This window comes from Chlorocebus sabaeus, chromosome 16 (genome assembly GCF_047675955.1).
Source record: "Chlorocebus sabaeus isolate Y175 chromosome 16, mChlSab1.0.hap1, whole genome shotgun sequence".
NCBI classification, from domain to species: Eukaryota; Metazoa; Chordata; class Mammalia; order Primates; family Cercopithecidae; genus Chlorocebus; species Chlorocebus sabaeus.
Genome location: NC_132919.1, coordinates 30,742,407 through 30,764,679, shown reverse-complemented (window position 1 = coordinate 30,764,679; position 22,273 = coordinate 30,742,407). Strand labels below are relative to the sequence as shown.

The 22,273-nt window shown below is 44.3% G+C and overlaps 1 protein-coding gene and 1 pseudogene across 1 annotated transcript in view; one reads left to right on the top strand and one right to left on the bottom strand.

The window, feature by feature from the left end:
• Positions 1–4,163, bottom strand: part of PSMD11 (proteasome 26S subunit, non-ATPase 11) — a 42,653-nt gene extending 38,490 nt beyond the window's left edge. Inside the window, exons 1-2 of the mRNA XM_008010993.3 lie at positions 4,021–4,163; positions 1,572–1,673 (exon numbers count right to left, since the gene is read on the bottom strand). Of these exons, the coding sequence (XP_008009184.1) occupies positions 1,572–1,673; positions 4,021–4,111 (193 nt within the window). The 5' untranslated portion in view covers positions 4,112–4,163. The remainder of the gene's footprint in view (positions 1–1,571; positions 1,674–4,020) is intronic.
• A 2,840-nt stretch (positions 4,164–7,003) lies between these two features.
• LOC140708630 (nucleotide triphosphate diphosphatase NUDT15 pseudogene) lies at positions 7,004–16,725 on the top strand (annotated as a pseudogene).
• Positions 16,726–22,273: the final 5,548 nt, after the last annotated feature.

Below are 22,273 nucleotides of genomic sequence, written 5' to 3'. Positions count from 1 at the left end.
TGTTTTAAGTAAGATATAAGGCCCATGTAAACACATCCTCACAATTTCATACATCTTTATTCAGCTCTATAGACTGCGCCTAATAATTAATAAGTTAGTGATCTTTAATTGAAAAAAATCACTGGCTGGGCACAATGGCTCATGCCTGGAATCCCAGCACTTTGGGAGGCCAAGGTGGGTGGATCATGAGGTCAGGAGTTCGAGACCAGCCTGATGAACACGGTGAAACCCCATCTCTATTAAAAATACAAAAATTAGCCAGGCGTGGTAGCGCGCGCCTGTAATTCCAGCTATTCCAGAGGCTGAGGCAGGAGAATCGCTTGAACCCAAGGGGCAGAGGTTGCAGTGAGCCCAGATCGCGCCACTGCACTCCAGCCTGGGTGACACAGCGAGACCCCGTTTCGAAAAAAGAAAAACATCTTTAGCTCTCAAGTTCAAAAAGTTGTGCCAACTAACCCCCATTATTCTCTTGAACAACATAATTTTAGGGGAAATAACTCATGAGGTCACTTAACAGATCTTAATCCAATTTAATCAAATGAGCTCTAAATTCACTTTAAACTTAACAAAAACCACCCATTTGAAGTTAAACAGACTTCTCTTTAAATACTATTACTACTTTACTGGTAAAAGGTCCTTCCTGATCAAAAGGACTCCCTTCTCATTCCAAGGACACACCCATCATCAGAATATTATGTCAAATCTAATCAGTCAATGGTTTAATTACAACTAGAATGTCTGAGCAATGATATGCACAAAGTCCTAGGTACAAATGGAGAAGTCTTGGGAAGACTCCATTTAATGTCTTATTCTCATTCTTAATCAATCAGAAAAAAACGACAGTGAGTCACTTGGATACAAAATCCTTTGTTGCCGGGCGCGGTGGCTCACGCCTGTAATCCCAGCACTTTGGGAGGCCGAGACGGGCGGATCATGAGGTCAGGAGATCGAGACCATCCTGGCTAACACGGTGAAACCCCGTCTCTACTGAAAAATACAAAAAACTAGCCGGGCGAGGTGGCGGCGCCTGTGGTCCCAGCTTCTAGGGAGGCTGAGGCAGGAGAATGGCGTGAACCCGGGAGGCGGAGCTTGCAGTGAGCCGAGATCGCACCATTGCACTCCAGCCTGGGCGACACAGCGAGACTCCGTCTCAAAAAAAAACAAAAAAACAAAAAAAAACAAAAAAAAAAAAACAAAATCCTTTGTCATTTTTGAATCTGGCGCTTAAAGTTGTTAGCTATCTTAAATACATCAGAGTTGCTCAGTGAAATTATTGAAGACTGTTGCTGCCTCTATGTGAGGGAATACAGTGAGAATTCAAAAACCAGAAACAAATCAGAAATCACTATATCCCAACAAAAATAAGATTGTCTCTCATTTGCAAAACTAAACTACCATGAAAGAACTGAGTTTAAAGGCCACTTAATTGCCTGGTAAAAAACTGAAACTCAACAAGTTGCCAAGAAAATAAAGTTGAATTCAGTTTGTGGATCAGTCCCATGATTCTTCACTCCAACAAAAGATGGGAATTTCACTCAGCATTTCAGGTACAATCCATGTGTAGCACTTACCTGCAGCTTGTCCAGTCTTTGCCAGGAGAGATCCCAGTTCCAGGATGCTCTGCTCCTTGACTTGCACTGCCTCCTCATCGTTTTCCTGAATGTCACGCTTCACTAGGAGAGGAAAATGCAAACCCTCTTAAAATTCTTACCAAAAAATGAAGACTGAGGGAAATTTCACCCTCAAAAGATCCATTACAAACTCAAACATATTTACCAAAAGACAAATTCTAGAGTTAAAAAACTCTAAGTCAGGAAAAAAAAAAAAGATAATATATACATAGAATATGCTCCATGTAAATCATAAAAAACAGGATTCTTCTCTTTGATTTTAAATGTGCCTTTTCATTTTACCCACCAGATTTTTGCTTACCTACATACACTAAGTTTCCGTTGTGGTCACTTGGTTAAAGCAAAATTAAAACAAAACAAATCATTCATACTTATGGTGCCAAGATCTATGCCAGTCACTATGTTATGTGAAGATATTAAACATGCCTGTGCATTTATGCCACAAACCAAAATCAATTGACCAAGTTATTGATGCCTGTAAGTCAAAAGCCTTTCAATAAACTTTATGTCTGTGCAAAGCCTCAGCTAATGGGTGTGTTAGGGATAAGCAGGTCTATAAAGCCATTCAAGAAAAACAACCCTATCAAAGCCCCAGTGTGATCCTGCACAGCTACACTTAGGAGAGACTGCTGCTTTTTAATGCATTGAGGTCTGTTAAAATAACTTTGTGCTATCTGTCCTATTTTCAACAGCTAATAACTATTTTAACATGCAAGCATGGAATAGCCTCTCCAAGTTTGTAGTGATCATCACTGGTTACCACTACTCTTACAAAGAAAGCATCATGACTTGACAAAAACCAAGATTTTGATACTCCATGATGGAGTCCAGAAAAAGTAAGGCCGTCAACCATGATGACTCAAGCTTGCTCTAACAGTGAAGCTTTCAGGGAACTCTCCCCTAGAATAGTGGGCCAACAGGAAATACTCTAATTGTAATGTTTAACATAATTTCTACTTTATGAAAGACAAAATATTAGGCACTAGGCACACACAATTAAAATTCATGCTCCTCACATTAGTTCTAAATAATAATGTGTACTCAGAATAAAATACCCATGTAACGGTGAATGAGATGACTCTGGTGCCGTAGAAGCAACTGACCTAAGTCAAGATCAGAACTTTTCAAATGAAACACCTTTTACCAATACCGTTCAAAGATACATCTTGACGCCCACCTCCTCTCCTTCTCTAGTATCCCCAATGATAAAGTATCAAGATCTTGTCATTGTCCTTTCTCCGTGCAGGTCTGGAATACCAAAATTCAACACACTATGTCAAATGCCAACATCTTGCAAGTCCCACATACAGGTGCATTCTCATACTACTTGTTGCGCTAATTCAAATCTTCCCAAGCTATACTAAAAAGATCCCATTACATGTACAGTGAAGAGCTGGTCCAAGCCCTAATTGAATCCTTTATGAGTGAACATTTAAGTCTTCCTGTCATAAATTTCTGTTCACACTTGAATCCCAACAGAAAGCTGCAGGAAGCGACTGGCTGGGGTCGTCATTTCAGTTTTCCTGTTGTGTGCAGGTGTAAGACCATCATATTACAATGCTAAGAAAATTTTAATTTTTCCGGCAACATAGAGCCGACCCGTTCCAAAGAATTCCCTGAACTCTGCGGCTGACAACTAACTCCCTTAACTCACTTCCAATCCCTACAGGGAGTCTGGAAAGATTAGTCACCTCCTCTAGCCCGGCGGTCCCGCTCCAACACCTCACTCTTACACCCTACACAGGGCAGATGAGCGTCTCGGCCACCTCCACAAACCAAATGCCAACCTGAGGTGTGTGTCACCCCTGAATTTCCCACATTCTGAAAGAGACCCTCCTCTTAGTGGAGCTTTCCGCCGTGGGGCTGGGGAGTAGCAGCTCCCAGCGTCCCGTGGAAGGAAACTCCCAGAGAAAAGCAAGCGCTCGCGCTCCCACCCGGAGCAGACTGTGCTGATTACAACGGCGGGAAATGCCTGTCCTGAGCTGGTTTCGCCAAGGCCTTTCAACTAGAGACTCTAGGACCAGTCCGTGACAAGCACGCCGGCCGGCACTACTCCGGGTCCCAGACCAGCTCGTGCGGGCCAGAGCCGGGGACACAGCTAGGGAGGGGTGGGGGCCCGGCTCGGCCCACTCTCCCACCCTACGCTGAGCCCCCCGTGAGTCAGCAGCCGGCGAGGGAACCTGGGGATTGCCTCAAGCCCTCCCACAAGAGTGAGACCCGGGGGGCTCTGGGGAGCTCCGAGCGGCCTGCGCCCCCGGCCCGGCCCCCCTCACACACACAGTGAGTCAGCAGCACCAGAGCCGGCTAGCCCGGCCCCTCTCCGCTGCCGCCGACCGACATAAGCCGAGCTGGGCCGGCGGGGCCGGGGAGACGGCGCGGCGACCTTTACCGATGGAGTGGAGGATGTCGATGGAGGCCTCCCGGTCGGTGCTGAGCAGAGACTGGGCTCTCTGGAACTCCACCACTGCCGCCGCCGCCATCTTACCGCTCTCACACCGTCCCCGGCCACGGCCGCCGACGCCGGAAACACACACCCGGAAAGCCCGCCCTCGCGTCCCTCCGCCTGTAGCTCCCGCGGCTCCGTTCCCAGAGCACTCCGGGAGTTGTAGTCTCTCGGAGCGCCTCGCCCGTGGGCTGCAAGCTCTCCAGCGCCGCCTAGCGGGCGGCCGGCGAGGAAAAGAGGCGGTGCCTCGCAGCGGGAGCTCAAGATCGGTCCCCGCCCACCCCAAAAGAGGCTTCTTGATTCCGGCCCCGCTCGCGCACCCCTGAGAGGGATTCTTGAGTACCGGGTTAGGTCTTCAGTCAAAGCTGTGTGGCTTTCTTTGCGGCTTCCACGATTTAACCATTCATTCAGGACTATAAGTGACCTTATAAAGTGCTCGCTATGTGGCAGACAAAGAATAGCACCATTCGAATGCGTTCCAGTGTCTGACGCCTGTACGCCGCACACACGCTTTCCAGGCTTGACTCCCGCAGAACGCTAGCCGGCAGGAGGGCAAACCCGCCAGAACCGGAGAAAACTGTCCTTCTCACGCGCCCACTTAACCTTGGGACAGTGCTGGACGTGATGAAATGAAACATCACCTTTGCTCCATTCACGCCACAAACACCTCTTGGGAATCCACAGAAGCCTCACCCAGCTCCCCAGCTCAAAAAAAAAAAAAAAAAAAAAAAAAAAAAAAAAAAAAGGAAGAAAGAAAAAGAGAAATTGAATTATTCTTCCCAATATCTTCAGTCCCTTCAACTAAAGTCACAGATATCAGTGAAGACGTCGTGTGGACGGAAAAATGACATTCTATGAGACCACTTAGGGTTAAACTTAAGAAAGGTGCTAAAAGGGTACAAAGACAATTCGGTATAAGGAAGACCTTTCTCTAGGTGATGACGACCCAAAAATGGAATGTGCTGTCCCATAAAAGAACGCATAAAGGGGACTAACATTGCACACGCTTTTCTGTAAGTGGATTAGGCCATTTATATTCCTCTATCTCCTTTTAGTCTCCCAACGATGTTCTGTAAAGAAGATATTTACTCCCCTTTAGTATGTGAGGAAACAGGGGGTTTGAGTTATTTGGTGAAGCTCAAATCCTGATTGGGAGAGCTGAGAGCTGCCGGTTAAGGAATGCCTTCCTAATTCCTGGGTGTGTTCACGTGAAAAGTAGATGACATCTCATCAGGTTGTTGTAAACAGTATTCATGACTGTGATGGAGAGTTGGATTAAGTGGCTTCTAGCAGGATGCGGTGGCTCACGCCTGTAATCCCAGCACTTTGGGAGGGCAAGGTGGGCAGATCGCTTGAGCCCAGGAGTTCAAGACCAGCCTGGGCAACATAGAGAAATCCCCCACCTCTACTAAAAATACAAAAATTAGCCAGGCATGGTGGTGCACGCCTGTAGTCTCAGCTACTTGGGAGGCTGAGGTGGGAGGCTTTAGAAGAAATCGTAGGAGAGGATAGATTGCTGGCCTCACTACAAAGAGGGGGAACCATAAAACAGCAAACCCCAACATTTCTGGCACCAGGGACCAGTTTGGTGGAAGACAGTTTTTCCACAGATGTGAGGAGGGGGGATGGTTTCGGGATGAAACTGGTCCACCTCAGATCATCAGGCATTAGATTCTCATAAGAAGCAGGCAACCTAAATCCCTGGTATGCTCAGTTCACAATAGGGTTTGCCTCCTATGAGAATCTAATGTTGCAGCTGATCTGACAGGGGGCGAAGCTCAGGTGTAATGCTGGCTCCCCAGCCACTCACCTCTTGCTGGGCAGCCTGTTCCTAACATGCCACTGACCAGTAGTGGTCCTTGGCCCAGGGTTGGGAACCCCCACTGTAAAAGACTAGGAGTGTCTGCCAGATCTTTCTCCCAAGCTAGTGAGTCTTGCTGACAGTGGAAAATTATGAGCCCATCCCTGTATGATCATCATGGTGAAAGTTTTGAGATGAACTAGACATGTCTCTTGAGGAATTTGGCATGTGTGCACATTCATGAAGATGGTCACCCACTTCTAGCCTGCAGAATTATGAATTAGGGAAGCTGGCTGGCACACTCTACAATAGGACCAGGAGAAAAGACAACAATAGGGTAGCTTCCACTCCTGTGTTTGACATGGTAAGGTTCTTATGAGCCAAGAGGATGCTGAAAAGGTAGACCATCCAGGACCTTCTTAAAGGAACCTATTCAGAGTGCAGTGGCGTGATCTTGGCTCACTGCAAGCTCTGCCTCCCGGCTTCATGCCATTCTCCTGCCTCAGCCTCCTGAGTAGCTGGGACTACAGGCGCCCGCCACCACGCCCAGCTCATTTTTTGTATTTTTAGTAGAGATGAGGTTTCACCTTGTTTGCCAGGATGGTCTCGATCTCCTGACCTCGTGATCCGCCCGTCTCGGCCTCCCAAAGTGCTGGGATTACAGGCTTGAGCCACTGCGCCTGGCCCAGCTGATTTTTTTTTTTAAGAGACAAGGTCTTGCTATGTTGCCCAGGCTGGTCTCAAACTCCCGGCCTCAAGGGATTCCCCCCACCTTGACCTCCCAAACTGCTGGGATAACAGACATGAGCCACTACGCCCAGCCTGTTTCACTTGTTTGAATCTCATCTCCCTTCAAAAGATTGCAGGACTACATGCTATAGAAAATGAGCACAGAATTTGAAGTCAGACAAACATGGAGCTCAATCTTCACTCTGCTACCAACTAACAGTCAAATTACTTAAACTATCTGATACAAAGTTTGATCATCAGTAAAACTATTTTTAAAATCAATTTCACTTAATAGTTGTACAATAATTTGACTGTATTTAATGCCACAGAACTTTTTTTTTTTTTTTTTTTTTTTTTTTTTTTTTGAGATGAAGTCTGACATTGTCACCTGGGCTGGAGTGCAGTGGTGTGATCTCGGCTCAATGTAACCTCTGCCTCCTGGGTTCGAGCAATTCTCGTGCCTCAGCCTCCTGAGCAGCTGGGACTACAGGCGCCCGCCACCACAATCTGCTAATTTTTGTATTTTTAGTAGAGAGAGGGTTTCACCAAGTTGGCCAGGCTGGTCATGAACTTCTGACCTCAAGTGATCTGCCTGCCTTGGCCTCCCAAAGTGCTGGGATTATATGAGTGAGCCACTGCACCAGACCAGAACTGTATAATTTTAAATGGTTAAAATGATAAATTTGATGTTATTCATATTCCACCACAATTTTAAAATTTTACTTCACAGATTTGTTGAAATTTATTTTTTTTAAGAGACAGGGTCTTGCTATGTTGCCAAGGCAAGATTCAAACTCCTGGATTCAAGCCATCCTCCTGCCTTAGTCTCCCAACTAGCTGGAACTACAGGTACACACCACTGTGCCCAGCCCAGCTTTGAAGTTTACATTTTTAAAGATACTAGAACACTTCAATGCTATGACTGACACATATATAAGTATTCAATCAGTGGCAGTCATTAAAATTGCAATTAAGTTGCTGATTAAATTAGCTGGGATTAGCACCTACTGCTCCCCTTCCTCAGGGAGCCCAGTTGGAGGGCTAAATGAATCTTTAATAGGTAATTTTCATAGTAATAGAGTGGTGATCAATTGTCAGTTCTAGTTCCCATCTTAAGCTTCCTCACCCTCAGTCTTGTCTCCCTCCCCTCCCTGTCATGCTTCTTTCTGTCCTCATGCCACCCCCAAACACACTACACAGCCCTAATCTTCCCTATGCTACTGTATATTCCACAACAATTTGCTTTTTCTATGTAGCTCCTAATTGTTCACTGGTCTTTCTAAACATTTTGTATCCCAAAGTTGAGCAAATACAGGAATACTATGATGTACTATCCTGCCAATACAAGCATGTATGCTCCTCCTTCTCCTCTCTCTCCTACCCTATTGTTACTGGAAAAAGGAGTCTTGGTCCAGACCCAAGAGAAGGTTCTTGGCTCTCCCACCGGGAAGAATTCAAGGAGAATCAGAGTGCAGTGAGAAGAGATAGTTTATTGAAAGCTACTTCATTATAGAATAGAGTGTCCTCAGAAGGCAAGTGGAGGAACGCACAGTCTTTAAGTTTTTCTTCTATAGGGATCTTGTGTATACAAAGACTAAACTAAGCTGTGCTATATGCGGATGGGCAGACAGATGACCAAATTTATTATGGTATTGATTTAAAGAAACCTATCCTTGACATTCTACGGTGTGAGTACATCAAAGCATAACTATCTTGAAAAAAAGCACAATTTTCTTTTTTTTTTTTTTTTTTTTTTTTTTTTTTTTTTTTTTTTTGAGACGGAGTCTGGCTCTGTCGCCCAGGCTGGAGTGCAGTGGCCGGATCTCAGCTCACTGCAAGCTCCGCCTCCCGGGTTTACGCCATTCTCCTGCCTCAGCCTCCGGAGTAGCTGGGACTACAGGCGCCCGCCACCTCTTGAAAGCAAATCTTGTGATGGGTATTGGGACATCTGGGCTTTTCTGTTTTTGTAGAAGCCTGTCCTTGCAGGTAATCTTTAGGTTGTTTCCTTAACTATAAACATCTTATGACCGTGGGTTGTGACCAGCAAGGACTGTGTCTTGCTAGTTGTTTTTTTTGTTTTTTGTTTTTTTTTCCAGAGTCTCACTCTTGTTGCCCAGGCTGGAGTGCAATGGCGTGATCTCGGCTCACTGCAACCTCCGCCTTCTGGATTCAAGCAATTCTCCTGCCTCAGTCTCCCAAGTAGCTGGGATTACAGGCATGTGCCACCACACCTAATTTATTTATTTTTTTTTTTGAAATGGAGTTTCACTCCTGTCACCCAGGCTGGAGTGCAGTGGTGCAATCTTGGCTCACTGCAACCTCCGCCTCCAAGGTTCAAGTGATTCTCCTGCCTCAGCCTCCCAAATAGCTGGGATTAAAGGTGCGTGCCACTACACCCAGCCTAATTTTTGTATTTTTAGTAAAGACAGGGTTTTGCCATGTTGACTAGGCTGGTCTCGAAGTCCTGACCTCGGGTGATCTGCCCAGCTCAGCCTCCCAACATGCTGGGATTACAGGCGTGAGCCACCACGCCTGGTGTATCTTGCTAGTTTTAAGATGGAATTGATTGGCCAGGCAAGGTGGCTCACACCTGTAATCCCAGCACTTTGGGAGGCCGAGGCAGGCGGATCACCTGAGGTCAGCAGTTCGAGACCAACCTAGCCAACATGGCGAAACCCCATCTCTACTAAAAGTAGTGTGGGTGTGGTGGCAGGGGCCTGTAATCCCAGCTACCCAGGAGGCTGAGGCAGAAGAATCGCTTGAACCCGGGAGGTGGAGGTTGCAGTGAGCTGAGATTGTGCCACTGCACTACAGCCTGGGTAACAAGAGGGAAATTCCATCTCAAAAAAAAAAAAAAGATGGAGTTGATTTTAAAATGGCCTTATTCTGGCTCTCCTAGGCTTCTGCTTCCCTAACACTGTGACAAGGAGTTAAGGCTTGCAGTTCTACACTAGTGCTGACTCGATAACTACACATTCATTGCTATTCGAGCTCTGGAGAGCGGGAAAAATAGTAAAAAACAAGGAAAATATACATTATATTTTGATCTCTTTTGGGGAACCCTTCTCTCACACACTGCCACATCTCACTAGACCTCCAGACACCTTATTGTATTTGAGTTGTATTACAGTTCTCTCTTAGTGAAAGTCTGTTAGTGATGACCTCGTCTTTGACTTTATTTTACTCTCACCCTTTATTGATAGTTCAAGTGGGTATAAAATTCCTACGTTGTCACTTTTCAGTCAACATTTTAAAGGAAACTGTCTTCAGTCTAATTGAAGTTCCTTTGTAGGTAATCTATCTTTTCCCCTTAGTTAATTTTAACAAATTTTTTGTTTTCAGCTTTTATCAGCTTCACTACAAAATATTTACATCCTGATCAGGACGCACCAGCTTTCCTGAATCTCAGGATTCCTGCCTGCCAGTAATCCGGAAAATTATAAGTCATTATCTCTTCAAATATTGCCTTCTCTGTCTCCCTTTTCTCTTGGAAATCTTATTACATGTAAGTTAGATCTGCATTGTCCAGTACAATAGTCACTAGCCGCATATGACTGTTGAGCACTAGTTAGTTCAAACTGAGCTGCGTGTGGTGTAAGTGCAAAATACACACTGGGTTTCAAAGACAGTAGGAAAAAAGAATATAAAATATTTCTTCATGATTTTATATTACATGATGAAAAAATATTTTGGATTAATATGTTTCTTTTTTACTTTGTTAGGTTGGTACTAGAAAATTTTAAATTATGTATGTATGTATCGCATATTATATTTCTATTGGACTGTGTAAGACTATCTGCATCTCTTTTCCATATGTTTTATGTTTTCTCTCTCCTTGTCTCTCCATACTACAAGGAATTTTCTTAATTTCATTTGATAGTTTACTAGATTATATCATCAACTCGTTCTAATCTGCTACTTAATCCATCCGCTAAACTTGTTTTGTTTTCCAGACAGAGTCTCGCTCTGTTGCCCAGGCTGGAGTGCAGTGGCGCAATCTTGGCTCACTGTAACCTCTGCCTCCCGGCTTCAAGCAATTCTCTGGCCTCAGTCTCCTGAGCAGCTGGTACTACAGGCGCACGCCACCATGCCTATTTTGTTGTTGTTGTTGTTCTTGTTATTGCTGTTGTTGAGGTTTTTATTTTATTTTATTTTTAGTAGAAACGGGTTTTCACCATGTTGGCCAGGCTGGTCTCAAACTCCTAACCTCAAGTGATCCGCCCGCCTTGGCCTCCCAAAGTACTGGGATTACAGGCGTGAGCCATCGCGCCCAGCCCATTCACTCGACTTTAGTGTTCATCAACTTAAAACACATTTTTTGGTCCTCCCGCTTGCGCTATGACAGCCAGCACAGAGCCGCAGGAGTGGCCGCCCAGAGTCAGAGTCTGAGTCGTGGTGACCAGCTGCAAGCATCTGCGTTGCGTCCTCCTGGGGAAGAGGAAAGGGTCGTTTGGAGCCAGCAGTTTCCAGCTCTCTGGAGGTCACTAGGAGTTCGGTGAGAGCTGGGAAGAATGTGCTCAAAGGGAAACCTGGGAAGAAGCTCTTCACCTGAAAAATGTTCGCTTTGCCTCAGTTGTTAATTCTTTCATTGAGAAGGAGAATTACCATTATGTTACTATATTAGTGAAAGGAGAAGTGGACGTGACTCATGATTCAGAACCAAAGAATGTAGAGCCTGAAAAAAATGAAAGTTGGGAGTGGGTTCCCTGGGAACAATTTCCTCCTTCTGGGCCCTGTGTTCTTTAAAAGAACAAGACTATGTTCCATTTAAAGATCTGAACCATCTGGTAGGATACAAAGGAAATCATCTCTAGGTGGCCAAGATTTCTTGATTTTCTTTAAAAGACAAAAATAAGGTCGGGTTAGGGAATGAAAATATCTACATTTCGGTGCAACTCCATTTTATCTAAAAAAGTTCTTGTGATCACCAGTTTATTTGTAGTCTCTTAATGTACCCACCACCCTTTCAGCTAGTACTTGATAAAATTTTTCTGAAATATGTATAATTGAATTGTATTTCAGACACAGGATGTATGATAAATACTGGTATTATGGGTAATCTACTTTCCATATTTATCTATGATATTTACTATGCAGTTTGTCATTACTAGCTTGCATGGAATAGGATGCGGTCGAATGTGCCTAAGTGTTCTGTTCAAATAGAAATCTGAATTCAAATACTGTAGTTTAGATTCAAAAACAGTATGCCCATTGCAAAATTTACCAAGTTTGTTGATTTATTGATTTAAATTATCTTTTAAATTATTAATTTATTTTTTAAAAGTGGGTTGGGGGTAATACATTGTGACAGTCTTTGCAACTTACAGGGAATAGGACAGGTCATTAGGGTGTGTTTCCCAGGTTTCCAATTGAGAACCTAAACCCAGAGAAGTGAGACAAACCATCTAATGTCTGTATCCCACTATTAACAGGCTGTGTGACGTTGGATTTCTCACTTACTCTCTCTGAGGTCCAGGTCCTTTTTTGTAAAATGAGGACATTCATCTAGAGCAGTGGTTCTCAAAGTATGGTCTGGGGGTCCTCAAGAGCCTTTCACGAGTATTCTAGGTCAAAGCTATTTTTATAATACTAAGACGTAATTTATCTTTTCCACTCTCATTTTTTCATGAGTGTCCAGAGGAATTTTTGAGAAGCTATCTGGTGTGATATTATAACAGGCTGAATGAAGAAGCAGACATGAGAATCTAGCTTTCATCTACCATCAGACATTAAAGAGACCTGCAAAAATGTAAAGCAGTGTGACTCTTCTCACTAACGAATTTTTATTGTTGTTTAGAAAAAGTTATTTTTTGAGTCTTAATTTGTGAAAAAAAATAGCTATTTTTCAAAAAAAATGTATGTTAACACATATTGGGCTTTTGTTACTCGTAAATAATTTATATATATATATATTTTTTGAGACAGAGTTTTGCTCTCGTTGCCCAGGCTGGAGTGCAATGGCGCGATCTTCGCTCACTGCAACCTCTGCCTCCCAGGTTCAAGCGATTCTCCTGCCTCAACCTCCCGAGTAGCTGGGATTACAGGAATGAGCCACCATGCCTGGCTACTTTTGTATTTTTAGTAGAGACGGGGTTTCTCCATGTTGGTAGGCTGGTCTCAAATTCCCAACCTCAGGTGATCTGCCCGCCTTGGCCTCCCATGGTGCTGGGAGCCACCGCGCCTGGCGAAAATAATGAAAATCTTAAGAAGAAAATAAATAAAACCTGTTTTTTTATTTCTACAAGATTGGTTTGGTCCTTCTCTAAAGCTGACTTTTTTCAAAGTATCATATTATTTTCTTATGCTTTGGGTTCCTTCTTTTGTGTTTTTTATTCTTAAAAACAAAGTCTCTAATCTGTATCTGATCATTATCACTGTTTGTGGAAACCTGATCCTGCAGTTTGTTGTGTCTGCTGATTCTCCCTCCTGCAGGATTGTTTTCTCCTGTGTTTGTAATTATGGATTACGAGCTTATCTTCAACAGGGTTTTATCTTTGTCATTCCTAGGAGATCTGGGTTCAGTTTGCTTCTGCAAACACATCTCAATATTATGTGTTCATGACTACATTTATGTTAGCTTACAGACTTTGGGGAATTTCTCCACTACAAAGATAATATGATTTAATTCCTGATAATAGTTTGAATATGTGTCTCTGCCCAAATCTCATGTTGAATTGTAATTCCCAGTATTGGAAGTGGCACCTGGAGGGGGGTGATTGGATCATGGGGGTTGATTTCTTATGGTTTAGTACCATCCCTTGGTGCTGTCCTCATGATAGCAAGTGACTTCTCACAAGACCTGGCTGTTTAAAAGTGTGGCACCATGGCTGGGCATGGTGGCTCACACCTGTAATCACAGCACTTTGGGAGGCCAAGGTGGGCGAATCAGTTGAGGCCAAGAGTTCGAGATCAGCCTGGCCAACATGGTGAAACCCCATCTCTAGTAAAAATACAAAAATTGGCCAGGCATGGTGGTGGGCGCCTGTAATCCCAGCTACTCAAGAGGCTGAGCAGTCTGAAAAAATATAAAATAAAAAATATATAAAAATAATAGGCTGGGTGCAGTGGCTTACACCTGTAATCCCAGCACTTTGGGAGGCCAGGGTGGGCGGATCACGAGGTCAAGAGGTTGAGACCATCCTGGCCAACATGGTGAAACCCCATCTCTACTAAAAATACAAAAATTAGCTGGGTGTGGTGGCACACCACAGGAGGCTGAGGCAGGAGAATCGCTTGAATCCAGGAGACAGACGTTGCAGTGAGCCGAGATTGCACCACTGCACTCCAGTATGGCGACAGAGCAAGACTCTGTCTCAAAAAAAAAAAATTATAATAAAAATAAAAGTGTGGCACCTTGCTCTCTCTTGCTTCTGCTTTCACCATGTGATGTGCCTGCTCCCTCTTTGCCTTCTGCCATGATTAGAAGCTTCCTGAATCTTCCCCAAAAGCAGATGCCACATGACTTCCTGTGCAGCTGCAGAACCATGAGCCAATTAAACCTCATTTCTGATAAATTACTCAGTCTCGGATATTTCTTTTTCTTTTACTTTTTTGAGACAGAGTCTCACTCTGTTGCCCATGCTGGAGTGCAGCAGTGCAATCTCGGCTCACTGCAACCTCTGCCTCCTGGACTCAAACGATTCTTGTCTCTCAGCCTCCCAAGTAGCTGGGATTACAGGCATAAGCCACCATACCCGGCTAATTTTTTTGTATTTTTAGTAGAGCTGGGGTTTTGCCATTTTGGCCAGCCTGGTCTCAAACTCCCAACCTCAAGTGATTCACCCACCTCAGTCTTCCAAAGTACTGGGATTATAGGTGTGAGCCACTGCACCTGGCCTCCGGTATTTCCTTGTAGCAACACAAAAACAGCCTAATACAATTCCCAAATGAGAAATTCATAAAGTTACAATTTACCAGAGGAGATTTTTATTTATTTTTCTACCCAGACTGAAACAAATGTGTTTCCTTGTTGGCTGCCTGTGTCAGGGGATAGCCTTTTTTTTTTTTTTTCCTGGCTACCTCTTTCATTGAAGGGACAGCCCTTTGAGCATCCTGGCTTTAGATATCTTAGTTTCAATTTCCATGTTGACCAAGCTAAAGCCCTTGTCTCTTTCCCTGTGTGTGGTTTAAAATCCAAGCCCCAAGATTATCAGAAGATAAATTGCATCTATATTAGTCTGTTATCACACTGCTATAAAGAACTACCTAAGACTGGGTAATTTATAAGGAAAAGAGGTTTAGGCCAGGTGCAGTAGCTCATGCCTGTAATCCCAGCACTTTGGGAGGCCAAGGTGGGTGGATCACCTGAGGTCAGGTGTTTGAGACCAGCCTGGCCAACATGGCAAAACCCCATCTCTACTAAAAATACAAAAATTAGCCAGGCATGGTAGTGGGTGCCTGTAATCCCAGCTACTCAGGAGGCTGAGGCATGAGAATGACTTGAACCTGGGAGGCAGAGGCTGCAGTAAGTCGAGATCGCACCACTGAACTCCAGCCTGGGTGACAGAGTGAGACTCCTCTCGCGGGGGACGGCAGGGGGAAGAAAGAAAAGAAAAGAGGTTTAATTGGCTCATGGTTCTGTGGGCTGTATAAGCTTCTGCTTCTGGAGAGGGCTCAGAAAACTTACAATCATGGTGGAAGGCAAAGGGGAAGCAAGCACATCTTCACATGGCTGGCAGAAGAGATGGGGAAGGGGAAGTGCTACACACTTTTAAACAAGCAGCACTAGGGGGATGGTGCTAAACCATAAGAAACTGCCCCCATGATCCAATCACCTCCCACCAGGCCCCTCCTCCAACACTGAGGATTACAATTAGACATGAGATTAGGGCAAGGACACAGAGTCACATCATATCATTCTGCCCCTGGCCCCTCACAAAGCTCATGTCCTTCTCACATTTCAAAACACAATCATGCCTTCCTAACAGTCCCTCAAAGTCTTAACTCATTCTAGCATTAACTCAAAAGTCCAAGTCCAAAGTCTCATCTGAGACAAGGCAAGACTTTCCTTCCACCTATGAGCCTGTAAAATCAAAAACAAGTAATCAAGTTAGTTGCTTTCAAGATACAATGGGGGTATAGGCCTTGGGTAAATATACCCATTCTAAGAGAAATAATTCAGCCAAAACAAAGGGGCTACATGCCCCATGCAAGTCCAAAACCCAGCAGGGCAGTCATTAAACCTTAAAGCTCCAAAATAATCTCCTTTAACTCCATGTGTCACATCCAATCCACACTGATGCAAGGAATGGGCTCCCAAGGCCTTAGACAGTTGTATCTCTATAACTGTGCAGGGTACAGCCCCTGCAGCTGCTTTCATGGGCTGTTGTTGAGTGCCTGTGGCTTTTCCAAGTGCACAGTGCAAGCCATTCATGGATCTACCACTCTGGGGTCTGGAGGATGGTGGCCCTCTTCTCACAGCTCCACTAGGCAGTGCCCCAGTGGGGACTCTTGTAGGGGGACTCCAACCCCATATTTCCCCTCTGCATTGCCCTAGTAGAGGTTCTCCATGAGAGCTCCACCCCTGCAGCAGACTTCTGCCTGGACATCCAGGTGTTTCCATACATCATCTGAAATCTAGGTGGAAGCGCCCAAGCCTCAACTCTTGCCCTCTGCACACATGCAGGCTTAATATCACATGGAAGCTGCTAAGGCTTTTAGCTTGCATCCTCTGAAACAATGGCCTGAGCTGTACCTCGGCCCCTTTCAGCCATGGCTGGAGCTGAGTGGTCACAATGCAGGGTGCCATGTTTCAAGGCTTCACACAGCAGCAGGGCCCTGGGCCTGTCCCACAGAACCACCCCTACACCCCAGGCCTCCAGGCCTGTGATGGGAGGGGCTGCCACGAAGGTCTCTGAAGTGCCTTGCAGGCATTTTCCCCATTGTCTTGGCTATTAACATTTGGCTCCGGCCGGCGCGGTGGCTCAAGCCTGTAATCCCAGCACTTTGGGAGGCCGAGACGGGTGGATCACGAGGTCAGGAGATCGAGACCATCCTGGCTAACACGGTGAAACCTCGTCTCTACTAAAAAAAATACAAAAAACTAGCCGGGCGAGGTGGCGGGCGCCTGTAGTCCCAGCTACTCGGGAGGCTGAGGCAGGAGAATGGCGTAAACCTGGGAGGTGGAGCTTGCCATGAGCTGAGATCCGGCCACTGCACTCCAGCCTGGGCGGCAGAGCAAGACTCTGCCTAAAAAAAAAAAAAAAAAATTTGGCTCCTCTTTCCTTGTTCAAATTTCTGCAACCTGCTTGAATTCTTCCCCAGAAAATGGGGTTTTCTTTTCTACCACATAGCTGGGCTACAAATTTTCCAAACTTTTATTCTCTACTTTTTTTTTTTTTTTTGATATGGAGTCTCGCTCTGTTGCCTGGGCTGGAGTGCAGTGGCCGGATCTCAGTTCACTGCAAGCTCCGCCTCCCGGGTTTACGCCATTCTCCTGCCTCAGCCTCCGGAGTAGCTGGGACTACAGGCACCCGCCACCTCGCCCGGCTAGTTTTTTGTATTTTTAGTAGAGACGGGGTTTCACCGTGTTAGCCAGGATGGTCTCGATCTCCTGACCTCGTGATCCGCCCGTCTCGGCCTCTCAAAGTGCTGAGATTACAGGCTTGAGCCACCGCGCCCGGCCTCTCTACTTCTCTTTTAAATATAAGTTCCAGTTTCAGATAATCTCTTTGCACATGCATATAAGCATACACTATTAGAAGCAGCCCACTGTTAAACGCTTTACTACTTAGAAATTTCTTCCACCAGATACCCTAAATCATCTCTCTCAAGTTCAAAGTTCAACAGATCCCTAGAGGAGGGACAAAATGCCACCAGTCTCTTTGCTAAAGCATAGCAAGAGTGACCTTCACTCCAGTTCCCAGTAAATTCCTCATCTCCATCTGAAATCACCTTGGCTGGACTTCATTTTCCATATCACTATCAGCATTTTGGTCACAACTATTCAATAAGTCTCTAGGAAGTTTCAAACTTCCCCTCATCTTCCTGTCTTCCTCTGAGCTCTACAAACTGTTCCAACCTCTGCCCATTACCCAGTCCCAAAGTCACTTCCACATTTTCAGGTATGTTTATAGCAATGTCCCACTTCTCTGGTACCAATTTTCTGTATTAGTCCATTCTCACACTGCTATAAAGAACTACCTGAGATGGGGTAATTCATAAAGAAAAGAGATTTAATCGGTTCCTGGTTCTGTGGGCTGTACAAACTTTTGCTTCTAGGGAGGCCTCAGGAAACTTGCAATCATAGCAGAAAGCAAAGGGCAGGCAAGCACATCTTCACATGACCAGCAGCAGAAAGGTGAGTGGGAGAGGTGCTACACGCATTTAAACAAGCAGCCCTAGAGGGATGGTGCTAAACCATTAGAAGCTGCCCTCTGATCCAATGACCTCCCATCAAGCCCCTCCTCCAACACTGGGGATTACAATTAGACCTGAGATTTGGACAGGGACACAAAGCAAACCATATCACCATCCCTCCTCCAACCAGGGCTGCTGAAATATACACTCATGCTTACTACTCTGATCTTACACTATTTTTTCTTTGTTTTTTAACTATGCTCCTTTTTCCTTCTTCTTTTTTTTTTTTTTTTTTTTTTTTTGAGACAGAGTCTTGCTCTGTCACCCAGGCTGGAGTGCAGTGGCACAATCTCGGCTCACTGCAACCTGTGCCTCCCAGGTTCAAGCGACTCTCCTGCCTCAGCCTCCCGAGTAGCTGGGATTACAGGCACATGCCACTACCCCCGGCTAATTTTTGTATTCTTTGTAGAGACGGGGTTTCACCATGTTGGCCAGGCTGATCTCAAACTCTTGACCCCATGATCCACCTGCCTCGGCCTCCCAAAGTGCTGGGATTACAGGCATGAGCCACCGTGCCCAGGCTTTTTTTTTTTTTTTTTTTAAAGACAGGGACTCACTATGTGTTGCCCAGGCTGGTCTTGAACTACTCCTGGCCTCAACTGATCCTTCCAGCTTAGCCTCTCAAAGCTCTGGGATTACAGGTGTGAACCACCATGTCCAACCTATCATTCTTTTGTTTTTAAAGTCTCACTATGTTGCCCAGGCTGGTCTTGAGCTCCTGGGCTTCAGAGATCCTCCTGCCTGGGATCAGCCAATCTTTCCTTCTTTTCCTTTCTCTTTTATTTTTTCTTTTCTTTTCTTCTCTTCTCTTTTCTTTTTTCTTTTCTTTTCCTTCCCTCTCTTCCTTCTTTCCTCTTTCTTTCTTCTTTCTTCCTTCCTTCTTTCTTCTTTCCCTTTATTTTCTTTCTCTCTTTCTTTTCTTTCTTTCTCTCTCTCTCTCCTTCTCGTTCTTTTTTTTTTTTTGAGACAAGGTCTCACTTTGTCACCTAGGCTGCAGTACAGTCGCATGATCTCGGCTCACTCCAACCTCTACCTCCCAAGTTCAAGCGATTCTCCCGCCTCAGCCTCCCAAGTATCTGAGAGTACAGACACAGGCCACCACACCCGGCTAATTTTAGTATTTTTAGTAGAGATGGGGTTTCACCATGTTGGCCAGGCTGGTCTTGAACTCCTGAGAGTGATCCACCCACCTCATCCTCCCAAAGTGCTGGAATTACAGGCATGAGCCACCATGCCCAGCCTATCATTCTTAATATTCATTCATTTATCAGACATTTATTGAACCCCTACTATTTTCCAGGTACTAATCTAGGTACTGGGAATACAGAAACAATGTGAAGTCCTTGGCCCCTATATTCTACTCAATTAGAAAGACAATTATGGGCCAGGTGTGGTGGCTCACGCTTGTAATCCCAGTACTTTGGGAGGCTGAGGGAGGGCAGAGACCTGAGATCAGGAGTTCAAGACCTGTCTGGCCAACAGGACAAAACCTTGTCTCTACTAAAAATACCAAAATTAGTCGGGCATGGTGGCTAGTGCCTGTAATCCTAGCACTTTGGGAGGCCGAGGCAGGAGGATTGCTTGAGGCCAGCAGTTCAAGACAAATCTAGCCAACATTGTGAGAACTCATCTCTAAAATAAAGAAAAAATTTGATTTTTAAATGTTATTTTTCAACTTGAACTTTAAAATGTTTTATTTTATCCATATTTTATGATATAATATATAATTAATTTAACATATGGAATATTACTTATAATTTAATTTATATGAATTAAATATGATACATTAATGTTATTTATGAATAAACAGATATGCATATAATGGGAGATATATACCCCCCCGTTTTCATTGATGGAGTTCACAATTGTAAAAACTTGGGAAACCAATTCCTTTAAAACAGCCACCACTCAGGCACCTGTAATCCCAGCTACTCGGGAGGCTGAGGCAGGAGAATCGCTTGAACCCGGGAGGCAGAGGTTGCAGTGAGTCGAGATCACGCCACTGCACTCCAGCCTGGGCAACAGAGAGATACTCACGCCTGCAATCCCAGAACTTTGGGAGGCCGAGGCGAGTGGCTCACCCAAGGTTGGGAGTTTGAGACCAGCCTGGCCAACGTGGTAAAACCTTGTCTCTACTAAAAATACAAAATTAGCTGGGTATGATGGCACATGCCTGTAGTCCCAGCTACTCAGGAGGATGAGGCAGGAGAATCACTTGAGCTTGGGAGGTGGGGGTTGCAGTGAGCCAAGATCACACCACTGCACTACAGCCTGGGTGACGAGTGAGACTGTCTCAAAAAAAAATAAAAATAATAAAATAAAACAAGATATGGGTTTTTCTATGTTGCCCAGGCTGATCTTGAACTCCTGGGCTCAATGAGATGCTCCCACTTAGGCCTCCTAAAGTGCTGGGATTACAGGTGTAAGCCACCATACCTGGCCTCAAGAGAATCTTGTGCTAATAATTCTGAAACTCATAATGAAATAAATATTTTAGGAAGGTGTGTATTACCAAAATTTAGTCAAGAAGTGGGAAAAGTAGCTGGACGCAGTGGCTCATGCCTGTAATCCAGCACTTTGGGAGGTTGAGGCAGGAGAATCACTTGATGCTAGGAGTTTGAGACTAGCCTGGGCAACACAGTGAGATCCTCATCTAAAAAAGAAAAAAAAGAAAGAAAAAGAAGTAAAAAAGGTGATAGACTGGACACGGTGTCTCTATCCCAGTTAAGTCACTAAACATTAAAGTTAAAGAATTTCTTGAACACAACCAACCAGACAATAAAGCAAGTTGCCTAAAAGGGGTGAAGCAGAGTTGGGAACTGGACTTGTCTCAGACCTCTCAGAGGCAAAGTTCAATGCCAGAAAAACATGAAACATGCCACAAATTTCAGAGACAAAGAAAATGTGGCCCAAGAAAATGATACCCAGTCAAGATGTTCAAATATAAGAAAAAGAGATAGGGCCGGGCGCGGTGGCTCAAGCCTGTAATCCTAGCACTTTGGGAGGCCGAGACGGGCAGATCACGAGGTCAGGAGATCGAGACCATCCTGGCTAACACGGTGAAACCCCATCTCTACTAAAAAATACAAAAAACTAGCCGGGCGAGGTGGCGGGCGCCTGTAGTCCCAGCTACTCCGGAGGCTGAGGCAGGAGAATGGCGTAAACCCGGGAGGCGGAGCTTGCAGTGAGCTGAGATCCGGCCACTGCACTCCAGCCTGGGCCACAGAGCGAGACTCCGTCTCAAAAAAAAAAAAAAGAAAAAGAAAAAGAGATAGTCTCAACATGAAAAAATCCAAGGAATTTAAGACAAAGAGCTTTTCTAAAAAAACAAACAAAAAACCAATAAAATCTAATTTAATAATTAATCAATACAAATAATCAATAATGGGAAAGTACTTCTGGTGGTGAGCAGTGATTTCACCCGAATATAGAACTAAGACTACACAGGACCTAATGTAAATGCTGTAAACCTCAGCAGATAGTACAACTACCAAAAACAATGGGATGAGGAGAGAAGATAGGAAGCTGAGTGTTAACTTCATTTTCTTCATCTTTCCATAATAAGATGTTAAGCAAAACTGTCCAATAATAAAACATGTAGCTAAAACATATAATGATTCTACCACTTAGTGTTTTTCATATCCTTTTTCTTAACTTTGAAGACACAGACTGAGAAATAATAGCTCTTAGATAAAAAATATTTACTAATGTTTAACCATTTCTTCCATTTACTTTAATTTCTTTCTTTTTTTTTTAGTTGTCAACTTCCAAGAAAAAACATTAAGAGGAGAGAAGTAGTTGGAATTAGGTGGGGCAAAGTGGCTCTCACCTGTAATCCCAGCATTTTGGGAGGCCAAGAGTTCAAGACCAACCGGAGCAACATAGCAAGATTCCATTTCTACAAAAAATAAAAATAATTTTAAAAATAATTAAAAAAAAAAACAAAAAGGAAAATTTAAAAAAAAAATTAGCCAGGCATGGTGACTATGCCTGTAGTCCCAACTACTTGAGAGGTCAAGGTGGGAAGATCACTTGAGCCCAGGAGTTTAAGGCTGCAATGAATTATGATTGCGCCACTGCAGTCTAGCCTTGGCAACAGAGCAAGACTCTGTCTCAAAAAAAAAAAAAAAGCAGTAGGAATTATAAAATAAGTATATATATATATATATATATATTTGTCTGATATTATCTGTTACTATTTGTCTGATATTATCATTTTTCATTTCTTAATATTTAGGTTTTCTATGTTGTTTTACATGTGTCTTTTATAAACATCATATAGCTGAACTTTGGTATACGTGTGTAATTTTA